The 15,931-nt window shown below is 37.8% G+C and overlaps 1 protein-coding gene across 1 annotated transcript in view; it reads right to left on the reverse strand.

Moving 5' to 3' along the window:
- Nucleotides 1–2,037: 2,037 nt before the first annotated feature.
- CNGB3 (cyclic nucleotide gated channel subunit beta 3) overlaps nt 2,038–15,931 on the reverse strand; it is a 153,339-nt gene continuing 139,445 nt past the window's right edge. Inside the window, exons 16-18 of the mRNA XM_047073786.1 lie at nt 5,222–5,368; nt 4,598–4,772; nt 2,038–2,298 (exon numbers count right to left, since the gene is read on the reverse strand). Coding sequence (XP_046929742.1) covers nt 2,038–2,298; nt 4,598–4,772; nt 5,222–5,368 — 583 coding nt within the window. The remainder of the gene's footprint in view (nt 2,299–4,597; nt 4,773–5,221; nt 5,369–15,931) is intronic.

The raw sequence follows: 15,931 nt of genomic DNA on the forward strand, positions 1-15,931 counted from the left end.
TTCGAACCCCATGTTGGGCTCTGTGCTGATAGCTCTGAGCCTGGAGCCTCCTGCAGATTCTATGTCTCCCTCTCTCTCTGCCTCTCCCCCACTCACTCTCTGTCTCTGTCTGTCTCTCTAAAAAATAAATAAATAAAAAATTTTAAATGGGATAGTTTGTGAGGGAAAATAAGCAGCAGGGAAGAACATAAATTGAAAAGGTGTTATATATTTTAATTTATTTATAGGATGTAAGGGGAGAACATATTATTCACAAATTCAGAATTTTTTCCCTATTACTAGACTTTTTTCAAGCTCTATTTCCACATTTTGTTTCTTCCTTTTCTAATCATTCTTTCTACACGTGAACTTCCATTAATCAAGCAAGTGCTATTTAACAATTTCTCTCCATTCCCTCAACTCCTGAAAAACATCAACCAACCTTTTGTAAAGCTTGCCATGTGTTTATGATACTCAAACACTGTGTTCAAAAATGGTGACTCAACCAAATGGTACATTTTATTATAGTGATCGATTTATACATGGTTTGCTGAATGTATCGATGTTGTAGGCATTTTGGCCAACATGATTTGTTAAAATCCTCTCAGCAAAGTGCTGTTACAATGACCATCCTCTGGGACTTGGGAATAGCCTTATTATACAGAACTTAATGTTATACACTAATGGCATTTATTAGAATGGAATTCTATATATATTATTACTTCCGACATCAGCCTGGCTTTTTTAGTCTCCTCACAGCATGAGACTTTAGTAATTATGCTAATGTTAGCTGATTCATGAGGACAACTTCCTAAAGTGCACTTAATTAACTTGGAGATTTTGTAAACAGCTGTACATGTAGGTTCTGCAAATTGTAGGGATATGTCAATCTGACATGTGTACAGTCTGCCTTCCTAACCTCATCACTTTTTACTAAAGCTGCAAACAATGAGAAGCTGAGATCTGGAACCTTTATTTTTTTTTTAATTTTTTTAATGCTTATTTTTGAGACAGAGAGAGACAAAGCATGAACGGGGGAGGGTCAGAGAGAGAGGGAGACACAGAATCTGAAGCAGGCTCCAGGCTCTGAGCTGTCAGCACAGAGCCCGATGCGGGGCTCAAACTCACGGACCATAAGATCATGACCTGAGCCGAAGTCAGACGCTCAACCGACTGAGCCACCCAGGCGCCTCGAGATCTGGCACCTTTAGAAGCAAACGCTTGAGGAAGATTCTGAGAAACATCACTTTAGCCTACCTGAAGATGGGGATGATTGGATTCCTCCAGTCTGAGTCTGTGGAGCCATATGAGTTAGGCAGACTGTTGCCTTTTAAGTTGGTATGAGGGAAAATATTCAAGTTTGTTTCTTTAGCAAAGGGAATGAGTTTTCCAACATGTCGCTACAATATGATATTTCCCCGTGGGTTTGTTAGTACTACTGACCAATATTGCTCCTCAGGGGACTTTTCTGCAAGTCAGATTTCACATCCACAGACTCTGTTATCTTTGCTTCCCTTCAATTCCAACTGCTGGATTGACATGATATTTGAATGACTCATCATCCTTGCTTGAATGGAAATCACCTGATGTTTTATTTTCGACATTTTATTGAAATCTCATAATCCCCTACAAGTGAGAAATAACAGTACCATGCAAGACTTTCACACACACACACACACACACACACACACACACACACACACTGAAGAGAAAAGGTAAGTGAATCACTTCAGGGCCAATCCCAAGCTAATCAAAATGGAGGAAGAAACATCATCAAGAAAGAATGGAAGAGAAAAAAACCTTACTACATAAAATTAGGAGAAATACCAATTGCACAAAGCTAATGACAATGGAGAATAGGGATGGTTTTGAAATAATCTTCTTATTACTACTGCATAAGATCACACTCTCACATAAGTTCTAGAAACTAAGCCAGGGATTTGTCTATGGATTCTCAGGGGTCCTGGCAAGGTCTTTTCCCCTCATTAATTTAAGCTACAATCCTGGGTACAATCTCTTTGGGAATTAGCTAGATTACATCTAAAGATAATCAAACACTTATTGTTTAGCCTTTTCTTTAACTTCAATCATCAGAACTTCTTCCCCAGCCTCTGTAGAAGGAGCCATACTGATGATGAGTGATTGACGAGTAGTTCCTCTGGGTAAAGCTGCCCTTCTAATTGACTGGGGCATTTCCTCTGCTGTAACAGAATTTGCTCTACATTCGGAGCTGTCCTGTGTTTTCTCTACTGGTTCTCTTCCTTTATCTTCATATTCTCTTCCTTTACCCTCTCCTTCTTTGGAGTTTTCACTTTTTTCCTGGAAGAAGTAGTTACAAAAAGTTGGTTTTGAAATCATAATCAAGGACATTGGAGTCTTATGATTAATATTCAATGGCTAAGGATCACCACCAAGACAAAGACTGTCTGAATTAAGTTAATGTGGGAATCATGTCTGCCTTGCATTCTACTATCATTTGACAGCTTTGTGATGTGCTGAAGAAGGAGGCTGAGCTGTCACATTTGACAGTGTAATTCTGGAGTGCATTTTTGTCCCTGACAAGGAATTCTCTTCCTATTGGTGCTCATGCTCACTGAACTATTAGACTTAGTGCTTAGGACTCTTTGCTTTAAAAATATGTACTTATTTATTTTATGAAGATGAAATTTTAAATATTTATTTTCTAATAAAAAAGTATTAACCAAATGCCACAAAAATACTACAGAAAGTATGGTTTTCCTGTTGCATAAGCTCATGGGAGAACCTCAGGGAGAAACTCATATCTCTTTCCTCATACAGTCTTATTCGTCCCACGGGTGGTTGAGCTATATGGTTTTAGAAACTATTATGCTTAGTATCATCTGTAGAAGTTTCATAGTAAAAAAACATACTATGCTCTGTGCTGATATTTGGGGTCAGTTTAAGAGAGGCTCTTACTAGGTATGAATGGCACATATACAGTTGAGAAACTTACTTAACATGTTGACACATATTTCTTTACCCTGTAAGTCTTTTACCCAGATTATTATGTTTTTTAATTTTTTAAAAAGTTTTATTTATTTTGAGAGAGAGAGTGAGAGCACAAGCACATGAGCAGGGTAAGGGCAAAGAGAGGGACAGAGAGAGAGGGAGAGAGAGAGAATCCCAAGAGGCTCTGCACTGTCAGTGCAGAGCCAGATACGGGGTTGGAACTCATGAACCTTTACAGAGATTATTATTTCTATGCTGATTTGGCTTACACTGTATCCCTAATTTTCACCATAGTGCTTCTCTGTGAAAAGGAAGAGGCAAGTTTTAGTCTCTTGAGTGTGACTGGTTTATAATATTTGCTTTACCAATTTTCTGCAAGATCCAGTCAGCCATTTCTTACAGTTTAAGAGATAACATGACTAGATTCAGAAAACCTGCATCTCTGCTCTGTTTTTCAATAGCTGCCCCATAGACTTATTATAAGAATCAAAGAAATATGAAAATAAAGACAGAAAAACTGTAATATTTGAGTATCTTGACATTTCTAGGAATTGGGAGGCAGATCAGTATAGGACTACAAGTGTGAATACCTGAGTAATAGTTTTCACTCTGTCACTTTTTGTGAACTTATCCAAATAAATTGAGCTGTTTCTTCATCTATAACATGTAGGGTTTGGGTAAAATCTGTGAAATTATTTCTGGGTTTAAATATTTGTGATATATAAGTGATTGAATATTTGTGAAAGTGGCTCATTGGTAAAATGTGCTATATATTTATAGGTGTATATGTATGTTTATACATAAACAATTGATTCTCATTATTCCTGGTAGTTTTGTTCTATACAGCTGCCACAAACACAGAATTAGCAAATACTGAACCATTGCTCCTAGGGGTAATGCAGGATTTGGTTCGTATGAGGCTCTGGCCACATTTTTGTCAAAAAATCAATACGTAACCTTGTTTTATGAGTATTTCTGTTTAGGGACATTTATTTAATATATATTGTTGATTCATTTTGTTGAACTCATGCCCAACAGCACTATAACTCATGCTTGAATGAAGCTTATCTAACACATGTCTTTTGTCTGTAAGGCATATCAGAAATTTTTGTGCTTAGGATCACTAGACAGAGCTTCAGCACTATGCACCGCAAAAATGAGGAAAACATAGCACTTAAATAGATCATGAAAATCACTTGTTTACAGTGTGAGAACTGAAATAAGAAGGTAGAGTTGTCTTCTTGCTCAACTTCAGCTGGGGACACGTGCATTGGGCAACTTAAATTTTTCACTACTCTGCACATATGTATGTTTGCAAATGACCACATGGAGTATTGATTTTGGGATTACAAAGAAATTTCAGCAAATAGGCAGATTTGCGAATATATAGAATATATAGATAATGAGAGTTGAATGTTTGTATATACATATATATTAAAACCATCTGTAATAAACTGTGAGGATTAAATGTAATGAAATATGAGGATATAGTTTAGACAATAATAAGTGGTATAAATAAAGTAGTAATTATTCACATTAGATGCATCCAAACTGTCCCAGTATTTGAAATGGAATTAGAGTAGGAGCTTGTCTGGGTATACTTAGTTCAATGATCTGTTACAGCCCTCAATTCACTCTGCCTCATTACCTGGATGGTTTGTTCCCTCTTCATTTTGAGTAGTCTTGTAAGACCTGCTTTTCCTGTGCCTCCCAGGAGAGCTTTAAACATTTTGGGTGTCTTTTGTTTTGGTTGGAAGAGAAAAGCAAGTCCTTTTCTTGGAGGGGATTCCTCTGTGCCTGGAGCCTTCTTCTTTAGAAGCACACTGTGGATGGAAGAGAAAGGCTATTTTAGATAGTACCGTAAAAGTTCTGGAAAAACCTACCAGATACTGTCTTGTCTCCTAATCTGTGATGGATATCTGCATAATGGATATCTGCATAAACAATTGTTTGTTGAATGTTTCTTATGGAGAAAGTTGATCACTGCCATCATAATATAGTTCTCCTCTTAGATATTACAGTGTAAAACCAACTCTAATTTTTTTTAAGCTTATTTATTTTGAATGGGGGGGACGGGCAAGGGAGAGAGAGAGAGAGAGAGAGAGAGAGAGAGAGAGAGAGACTCTTAAGCAGGCCCTGTGCTGTCAGTGCAGAGCCCAACATGGGGCTCAATCCCATGAACCTGTGAGACTGTGAACTGAGCTGAAATCAAGAGATGCTAGACCTACTGAACCACCCAGGTGCCCTTCTAATGAGGTTTTAAAGGTTGTACCTGGCTTTCTTCATGAGGAGCTTTTCAGAATCTGGATAATGCACTAGAATTTCTTGGAGGGTCTTTTTGTCCAGAGTTAAAAGATTGGCAAACCCATGGGCTATCACATTGGCAGTTCGACGGTTTCCTCCTCTTGCTGCTAGAAGGCTGTAGATAGAAAGGTGAATGTTTGCCACCAGTTTCACTCTCCTTTCATCAAGATCTTTTAAAAAATGGATTTACACTGCTTCAGAGAGGTGAAGGTGAGAGTTCAGGTGTTTGTGTGGAAGAAGTAAGATGTGGTGGTGATGGAAGTGGCAACAGTTTTCAACATGTTTTGTCTATACCTCCCACTTCAAATGAAGGATTTGTAGCCATCAGTGCCCCGTGAGATTCTCCCTCCCAGATTCCAGAGGCACAAACTCCTGTTGAACTGGGTATCTTCTGTTTGCTCCTCCAGATTCACTTTTCATCCTTCCCAATCCTCTCTGCTCCCCAGAAAGCTGACCTCTGGAGGTCTGCCCTCTGACTTGCATCTGAGTTCAGCCAATGGGAAATAGCAGTAGGAAGTTGGAAAACAGGAGGAGTGTGGTGTTGGAGCATTTATTCCACTGTTCATTCCTTGCCAGAGCTTATGTTAGCAGTAACTATAGTTCTCCACCAACATCCACAGCTCCTGACATGTGGCCATCTTCTAGAAGTATGATTCTCTATAGCTCTGTCTTGGTTCTGGTAATGTACCCTCCTCTTGCCCCCTTCAGGCCTAGCTGCAGAAAAACTTCTTTGCTGTTGCTAGCTCCAGGATGCAATACCATCCCTTGTTGGATATACTGATGTTTCTCCCAATTTCCTTCTATTGACTTTTGTCAATAGTTCCTTTTTAAAGTCTTCTTCATTACCTTGTTTGAGTGTACTTTCTGTTTTCTGCCTGGGTTCTGTCTGATATAGATCTGACATCAAATCTTAATGGTGCCCTGGTTATATCTGGTAAATCCAATCTCTTCTCCTAGTTAACACTCAAATCGTCTTGGTTCTCAGTATTGTAACCTCTCTGTAGTATAGTCCTTCACATATAACTTCCCATTAGGAGTGTCAGTGAATTCTGGGCTTTATATCTCTCAGAGACATAGCTGGGCATTTTGTATTTGAGAAGTGATGAACAAATAGTTGGTGAATAAAAGAATACATGAATGAATAAAAAAATGGGTAAAATTATATCATTCACCAATAATCTGGAAAATAAGGGTTGGTATTTAAAACAAGACAGGAAAAAACACATTTAAATGCTTTAAAAACACTACAGGCTTTGCACTGCAAAGATAACACAATAGATTTAATCTCTTGGAGTCAATCAGTTAGGAAAAAATAGTTGTGGTTTTATCATTTGTGTGTGTGTGTGAGAGAGAGACAGAGAGAGAAGGCTCACATTAATAAAAACACAATCTTTAGGGGTAGAAAGGACAGAGAAAGCAACTTGGCAATAAAAATATTCATATTTTCACAGCCCTGCCTTTGGGGGCAATAATGCATGAGAACTTGCATGGGTCCTATGTCTGAAGATTTGTATTAGATAATGTGTGATTCTCTGACTATTGCAGAAAAAGGAACATTCCACTGCCTGTTAATAAGATAAAAAACTAACATAGGTTTCAGAAGTTGTCACTTTTATTCTTACTATAAAAAAAAGCTGAAGAAATTGGAAACCAATAACATTTCTTGGATCTATCAGAGAACTGAGGTTGCAGGGTAAATTCTCCTCCAAATCTGGAGAGATAGGTGAATCCAGACAGCCACAGCCAGATCTACTTACCTGGAACAGAAGTCCTGGAGCTGAAACTGCTACAAAAATTTAAATGGTACTTTTTATAAACTGCTAGGTTGACAGTGGATAATCAAGAAACTCTTGGGGGTCACAATTATGGGGACTAATACCTGGGTTTAATCCTTGAGGAACCCCACCATGTTCTCATGGTTAAGAGCCAAGAAAGATCTGCTTGTGGCTCTGGCAGTAGAAGAGGATGATTAATCATCTTAAAATATACCCAGAGCTCATTTGTTCTCTACAACAAAGGGCTGCTATCTAGGGGAAAAGACTACCAGAGCCTTATCCCACCCAAAGGAAAAGTGTTTCTCCCACCCCCGACCCGTCTAGCCTTCCTGTCTTATTACCTAAGGTGGGTAGCAAGCTAAGAAACACTTGTAAAGGTCACATCCCGGGAACATAGATCCACTACAAGACTGAGATTTAATTATAAGATTATAGATTCCCCCCATATCTTATCATTGTACTAATGGGGCTCTTGTATATCAACAGTGGATTATAGCTGCAGGATGCAGACTTTCTCTGAGGAGGTGTACTTAGGGAAAGCCAAAGTCAAAAGGTGGGGATGGAAACAAGGGCATTTTAGAAAAATTTGGTAGCTCTGGCACTTAGAGCTACAGCAAATATTAAATACAGTCCAACTCCTAGTCAGATTAACATAAAACATCATGCTAAAGACATATCTACCTCAGTTCCAGTTACTAATTACATCATGTACAGCTTCCAACAAAAAATTATAAACCACACTAAGAACACAAGAAAACCACAGCCTAAAGAGACAAAGAAAGCATGAGGACCAGAGTGGGATATGACAAAGATACTGGAATTCTCAGAGAATTTAAAATGACTATGATTAATATGTTAAGGGATCTAATGGAAAAATTAGACATCATTTAAGAATAGATGGGAAATGTAAGCAGAGAGATGGAAATTCTAAGATAAATTCAAAGGAAATATTAGAAATCAAAAACACTGTAACATAAATGAAGAATGACTTTGATGGGCTCATTAGTGGACTGCATGGGGCCAAGAAAATAACAGATGAGTTTGAAGATAGGTCAGTAGAAAGTTCCCAAACAAAAATGCAAAGAGAAAAAAAAAAAGAAAAAAAACAAGCACCCCTCCCGCCCTGAACATCAAAAACTGTAGGATAATTTCAAAAAGTATAAATATATATGTATCTTTTGTGTATACATATACATAAGATATATACAAAAGCATGCACCATCCTCTAATATTAGAAAAAATATTTGAAGTAATTATGGCCAAGAAGTTTCCAAAATTAAGTACAGACACCAAAATGCAGATCCAGAAAGCTCAGAGAATAACAAGGATGATAAATACCACCCTCCTTACATCCTACACATATCAAATTCAAATTGTGATAAACCAAAGATAAAGAGAAAATCTTGAAAAGAGACAGAGGGGGAAAACATCCTGCCTATTGTAGTATAAACCCTGATAGTTGTGTTTTATTCCTTATTTTGTAATGCAAGTGCTTGACCTAAGCTTGATTGCTATTTCAATGATGATCTCAAACACATTGCCAGCCACCCAACTATATAGAGTCAGACTGCCTTCCCTTACTGAGGTTCCTTTGTTTTAGAGATCTTGGTGAATTTTGATAACTGACAATTGGGCCACTTGTTTCTTTCTCTTCCCACACTTTAAATTCCTGGTCTTGTGTATGTATGTATGTATGTATGTATGTATTTATTATTTCTTTTTATACTTCATTTCTTTTTTTTAAAATTTACATCCAAGTTAGTTATCATATAGTGCAACAATGATTTCAGGAGTAGATTCCTTAATGTCCCTTACCCATTGAGCCCATCCCCCCTCCCACACCCCTCTAGCAACCCTCTGTTTGTTCTTTATATTTAAGACTCTCTTATGTTTTGTCCTCCTCCCTGTTTTTATATTTATTTTTTCTTCCCTTCCTTTATGTTCATCTGTTTTGTCTCTTAAAGTCCTCATTTGAGTGAAGTCATATGATATTTATTTTTCTCTGACTAATTTCGTTTAGCATAATACCCTCTAGTTCCATCCACGTAGTTGCAAATGGCAAGATTTCATTCTTTTTGATTGCTGAGTAATACTCCATTGTATATATATACCACATCTTTTTTATCCATTCATCTGTTGTTGGACATTTGGGCTCTTTCCTTACTTGGGCTATGGTCGATAGTGCTGCTATAAACATTGGGGTGCATGTGCCTGTTCAAAACAGCATACCTGTATCCCCTGGATAAATACCAGGTAGTACAATGTGGGGTAGTTCTATTTCAAATTTTTTGAGGAACCTCCATGCTGTTTTCCAGAGTGGCTGTACCAGTTTGCATTCCCACCAGCAGTGCAAAAGAGATCCTCTTTCTCTGCATCCTCGCCAACACCTGTTGTTGCCTGAGTTGTTAATGTTAGCCATTCTGACAGGTGTGAGGTGGTATCTCATTGTGGTTTTGATATGTATTTCCCTGATGATGAGTGATGCTGAGCATTTTTTCATGTGTAGGTTGGCCATCGGATGTCTTCTTTGGAGAAGTGTCTATTCATGTCTTTTGCCCATTTCTTCACTGGATTATTTGTTTTTTGGGTGTTGAGTTTGGTAAGTTCTTTATAGATTTTGGATACTAACCCTTTATGTGATATGTCATTGCAAATATCTTCTCCTATTCTGTTGGTCACATTTTAGTTTTGCTGATTGTGTCCTTCGCTGTGCAGAAGCTTTTTATTTTGATGAGGTCCCAGTAGTTCATCTTTGCTTTTGTTTCCCTTGCCTCTGGAGACGTGTTGAGTAAGAAGTTGCTGCAGCACAGGTCAAAAAGGCTTTTGCCTGCTTGCTCCACGAGGATTTTCATGGCTTCCTGTTTTATATTTATGTCTTTCATCCATTTTGAGTTTATTTTCCTGCTCTTATGTCTTAAATTCACCATTAGTGAGCTCACAAAATCCTAGGCCTCCATTCTCAACCCCAATAAAAGTAGAACCCCAGGCCCATACACTCTCCCTCTCTCTATCTGCAACCTCACTGTGTGGCCCCAGGTGTGCTGTGTAATTTTCCAGGTCTTGTAAGTAATAAATCTTATTTTTTCAAAGTTTCCTCTGGTTGTTGTTGAAGAGCATTTACAGTCTTTTTTTTTAATGTTTATTTATTTTTGAGAGAGAGAGAGAGACTGAGAGCACTCAAGTGGGGGAGGGGCAGAGAGAGACAGAAACACAGAATCCGAAGCAGGTTCCAGGCTCTAAACTGGTATTTCTAAGCCCACGTGGGGCTCAAACCCATGTACCATGAGATCATGACCTGAGCCAAAGGTGGATGCCTATCCAACTGAGCCACTCAGGAGCCACTCACAGTATTTAAAAAAAAAAAAATGTTTATTTATTTTTGGAGATGGACCGAGACAGAGAGTGGGGGAGAGGTAGAGAGAGGGAGACATAAAATCTGAAGCAGGCACCAGGCTTTGAGGTGTCAGCACAAAGCCCCATGTGGGGCTCGAACTCATGAACTGTGATATCATGACCTTAGCCGAAGTTGGATGCTTTAACCAATTGAACCACCCAGGCTCCCCTAGGGAGCTTTTTAAAAAGTTTTAAAAGTTTTTATTTATTTATTTATTTTGAGAGAGACAGAGCACTGTGAAATCATGACTTGAGCCAAAATCAAGAGTCAGGTGCTTAACTGACTGAACCACCCAGATGCCCTGCATCTTACAATCTTAATAAAAACTACAAGGGCCAGTCCAGCCACATTGGTTATTCATAGGTTTAGACAGGCACAAAACACCTATAAGAGGAACAAGGATAAGAACCAGCAGACTTTTCATGAGAAGCCACACAAATAAAAAGAGAGAGTGAAATACAGTGTTGAAGTTCCTAACAGATTAGATCATAATTGTTTTTACCACAAAGAAGAAATTATAATTATGTGACATGATATAGGTTAGCTAATGCAATAGTGGTTATCATATCGCAACATAAATGAATTTTTAAAACCAATATGTTTTATCCCTAAAACTTACACAATATTAAATGCCAATTATATCTCAATAAAAATAAAAACAGTAATAAAAAAGAAAGAAGCAAAAGCAGCAACTTAGAATTCTATGTACATGGAAATTATCCTTCCAAAGTGAAAAAGAGACAAAGATTTTCTTAGAAAATCAAAAGCAGAGGGGCTTCAACATTAGTTCACCTACTCTGCAAAAAATGTTAAAAAGAAGTTCTGCAGGAAGAAAGAAAATGATATCGTTAGAAACTCAGGTCTACATCAAAACTGGAAGGACACTGGGAAAAGAATAGAGGTAAAATCAAACTAAAATCTTAGTTTTTCTTATTATTAATTGATCTAAAAGATAACTTTAAATAATGAAATAATGATGCATTAGGTGATTATAGTATATGGATAAGTGAAATGAATGACATTAATGCCTTAAGGACTGGTAGGGAAGAATTGGGGATATTGTGTAAGGTTCCTGCTCTGCAGTTAGTGTTCTGTGAAGGGAGACTTAGATTAGTTTAAATTGTATATTGCAAGCTGTATATTGAAAAGAAGTATAATTGATATGCTAAGAAAGGAGAGAAAATCAAATCATGAAAAAAGCTCACTTAAACCCAGAGAAGGCAATCTCAAGCTATTCCAAAAAATAGAAAGGGAAGGAAAACTTCCAGACTCATTCTATGAAGCCAGTATTACTTTGATTCCTAAACCAGACAGAGACCCAGTAAAAAAAGAGAACTACAGGCCAATATCCCTGATGAATATGGATGCAAAAATTCTCAATAAGATACTAGCAAATCGAATTCAACAGCTTATAAAAAGAATTATTCACCATGATCAAGGGGATTCATTCCTGGGATGCAGGGCTGGTTCAACATTCGCAAATCAATCAACGTGATACATCACATTAATAAAAGAAAAGATAAGAACCATATGATCCTGTCAATCGATGCAGAAAAAGCATTTGACAAAATTCAGCATCCTTTCTTAATAAAAACCCTCGAGAAAGTCGGAATAGAAGGAACATAGTTAAACATCATAAAAGCCATTTATGAAAATCCCACAGCTAACATCATCCTCAATGGGGAATAACTGAGAGCTTTTTCCCTGAGATCAGGAACACTGTCCACTCTCACTGCTGTTGTTTAACATAGTGTTGGAAGTTCTAGCATCAGCAATCAGACAACAAAAGGAAATCAAAGGCATCAAAATTGGCAAAGATGAAGTTAAGCTTTCACTTTTTGCAGATGACATGACATTATGCATGGAAAATCCAATAGACTCCACCAAAAGTCTGCTAGAACTTATACATGAATTCAGCAAAGTTGCAGGATACAAAATCAATGTACAGAAATCAGTTGCATTCTTATACACTAATAATGAAGCAACAGAAAGACAAATAAAGAAACTGATCCCATTCACAATTGCACCACGAAGCACAAAATACCTAGGGATAAATCTAACTAAAGATGTACAAGATCTGTATGCTGAAAAGTATAGAAAGCTTATGAAGGAAATTGAAGAAGATATAAAGAAATGGAAAAACATTCCGTGCTCATGGGTTGGAAGAATAAATATTGTCAAAATGTCAATACTACCCAAAGCTATCTACACATTCAATGCAATCCCAATCAAAATTGCACCAGCATTCTTCTCGAAGCTAGAACAAGCAATCCTAAAATTCATATGGAACCACAAAAAGCCCCGAATAGCCAAAGGAATTTTGAAGAAGAAGACCAAAGCAGGAGGCATCACAATTCCAGACTTTAGCCTCTACTACAAAGCTGTCATCATCAAGACAGCATGGTATTGGCACAAAAACAGACACATAGACCAATGGATTAGAATAGAAACCCCAGAACCAAACCCACAAAAGTATGGCCAACTGATCTTTGACAAAGCAGGAAAGAATATCCAATGGAAAAAAGACAGTCTCTTTAACAAATGGTGCTGGGAGAACTGGACAGCAACATGCAGGAGATTGAAACTAGACCACTTTCTCACACCATTTACAAAAATAAACTCAAAATGGATAAAGGACCTGAATGTGAGACAGGAAACCATCAAAACCCTAGAGGAGAAAGCAGGAAATGACCTCTCTGACCTCAGCCGTAGCAATTTCTTACTTGACACATCCCCAAAGGCAAGGGAATTAAAAGCAAAAATGAACTCTTGGGACCTCATGAAGATGAAAAGCTTCTGCACAGCAAAGGAAACAATCAATAAAACTAAAAGGCAACCAACGGAATGGGAAAAGATATTTGCAAATGACATATTGGACAAAGGGCTAGTATCCAAAATCTATAAAGAGCTCACCAAACTCCACACCCGAAAAACAAATAATCCAGTGAAGAAATGGGGAGAAAACATGAATAGACACTTCTCTAAAGAAGACATCCGGATGGCCAACAATCACATGAAAAGATGCTCAACGTCTCTCCTCATCAGGGAAATACAAATCAAACCACACTCAGATATCACCTCATGCCAGTCAGAGTGGCCAAAATGAACAAATCAGGAGACTATAGATGCTGGCGAGGATGTGGAGAAACGGGAACCCTCTTGCACTGTTGGTGGGAATGCAAACTGGTGCAGCCGCTCTGGAAAACAGTGTGGAGGTTCCTCAAAAAATTAAAAATAGACCTCCCCTATGACCCAGCAGTAGCACTGCTAGGAATTTACCCAAGGGATCCAGGAGTGCTGATGCATAGGGGCACTTGTACCCCAATGTTCATAGCAGCACTCTCAACAATAGCCAAATTATGGAAAGAGCCTAAATGTCCATTAACTGATGAATGGAAAAAGAAATTGTGGTTTATATACACAATGAAATACTACGTGGCAATGAGAAAGAATGAAATATGGCCCTTTGTAGCAACGTGGATGGAACTGGAGAGTGTGATGCTAAGTGAAATAAGCCATACAGAGAAAGACAGATACCATATGTTTTCACTCTTATGTGGATCCTGAGAAACTTAAAAGAAACCCATGGGGGAGGGGAAGGAAAAAAAAGAGGTTAGAGTGGAAGAGAGCCAAAGCATAAAAGACTCTTAAAAACTGACAACAAACTGAGGGTTGATGGGGGGTGGGCGGGAGGGGAGGGTGGGTGATGGGTATTGAAGACGGCATCTTTTGGGATGAGCACTGGGTGTTGTATGGAAGCCAATTTGACAATAAATTTCATATATTAAAAAGAAATAAATGAAGTCAGACAAAAACAAAACAAAACAAAAAAATAAAACAAAAAATAAAACCAGAGAAGGCAGAAAAAGAAGAGGAAGAAAACCTAATGCTAGGCCACCTTAAGGCATCAAACAGGGTCTGTTACCTGAACTTATTAAACTTAGATCCAGAACTGGAATCATTCCCCCAAGACCCAAAGTATATATTTGGAATCCATAAATGTTGCCTATGTTAATGCCTACTTACTTTGTCCAATTTTTAAAAAATTTCTTGTTCCACGGCAAAAAACACTTTCTTTAGTCCTTTCCTGAGGCTCTCCCCAAGACAAACTCCGCCTTCATCTTTTTTTTTTTTTAAGGAAGAGAGATGAATTTTACCTTTGTCTATCTATCTATCTATCTATCTATCTATCTATCTATCTATTCATCCAATTTCATATCTTATCTTCTTACCTGTCTCTCTACGAAATGGATGTTGGTATTTGAAGGACAATGAGAGAATGAGCCTGTTTCATTCATGTTCCTGTCTCCTTGTGCACAGGGTAATCCAGTAGTTAGGCAGGGCGAGATGGCACTGGGGAGCTTAATTTGGTTCTGAGAATGGCTCTGTGTGTGTCAGACAATGAGAGCAGAATGGAAATAACATATTTAAATGTCAGGTTATTTTGAGATTTCTCAAGCTTTAATTAAACTTGCCTACAGGTTACACGTTTAGAGTGCTTGATGAGTTTTTGAACGGAAGAAATAGTCTGTTTGCCAGATGGATTTTGCCCAAACTCTCTCAGCAACGTTTAAAATAGCATCTTTTTTTTTTCCTCTTCTGTCCACAAAATGCTTCTCTAGCATTCCACCAATGGAAAGTTTCATGCATTAAATAGCTTAGTAAGAAGATACCTAAATATTCCTGACCCCATACAGAGTTTCTGGAAGCATGTGCTATAGGACAAATAGTTGAGGTTAATGGTAGATGTCCACAGGTAAAAAAAAATAGCGAACAGAGCAATGGCTCAGGAAAGAAAGAAATGGATTCTAATTCTAGATCCACCTCTGTGTGCTGTGACCTTAGACAATAACTTAAGGACCTTTTTGATTTTTACTCCAATAAATGTAACTATTAAGCATGTGGCACGTATTCAGTACAGTGAGATAAAGTAGAGCAAAAGAAGAATTATTAAAACCTGGTATTTGTGGAAAGAATATAGACTTTGGAACCAGATAATGTTAGCATTTATTGCATGTATTTCTAAGCAGTTTACTTAATCACTCTTTTAGGAAACAAGGCCATCTTTTATTACCCAGTATAGGTATATAATTATTTTCAAGGAGAAATAGGTGCTTATAGACTCCTGATATTTAATTATAAGAAGCTGCTATTAGGTAAAATTCCTGGCTGAGAAATTTTAAACCCTGATTTGTGGTATGTAACTGTAAAAAGTAATAGTAACATTTTATTACTTGGAGTTCTCCAGAAAAAAACACAGAACAAATAGAATATTTACAGATATATATAAAAGGATATTTATTATAGGAATTGTTAATGAAGGCTGACAAGTCCTACAATCTGCCATCTGCAAGCTGGAGAACAAGGAAAGTTGGTGGTGTAATTCCATCCGAGTCCAATGGACTGAGAAGGGGAGAAGGGAGAAGGAAGCCTATTGCGTAAATCCAGGTCTGGATCTGAAAGCCCAAGAACCAAGGGTGTTGATAGCTGATGTCTAGGGCAGGAGAAG

Source organism: Lynx rufus, unplaced genomic scaffold (assembly GCF_022079265.1).
Source record: "Lynx rufus isolate CCGP_SWC_20201006 ecotype Redwood Valley unplaced genomic scaffold, mLynRuf1.p SCAF_12, whole genome shotgun sequence".
In the NCBI taxonomy this organism is placed as follows: domain Eukaryota; kingdom Metazoa; phylum Chordata; class Mammalia; order Carnivora; family Felidae; genus Lynx; species Lynx rufus.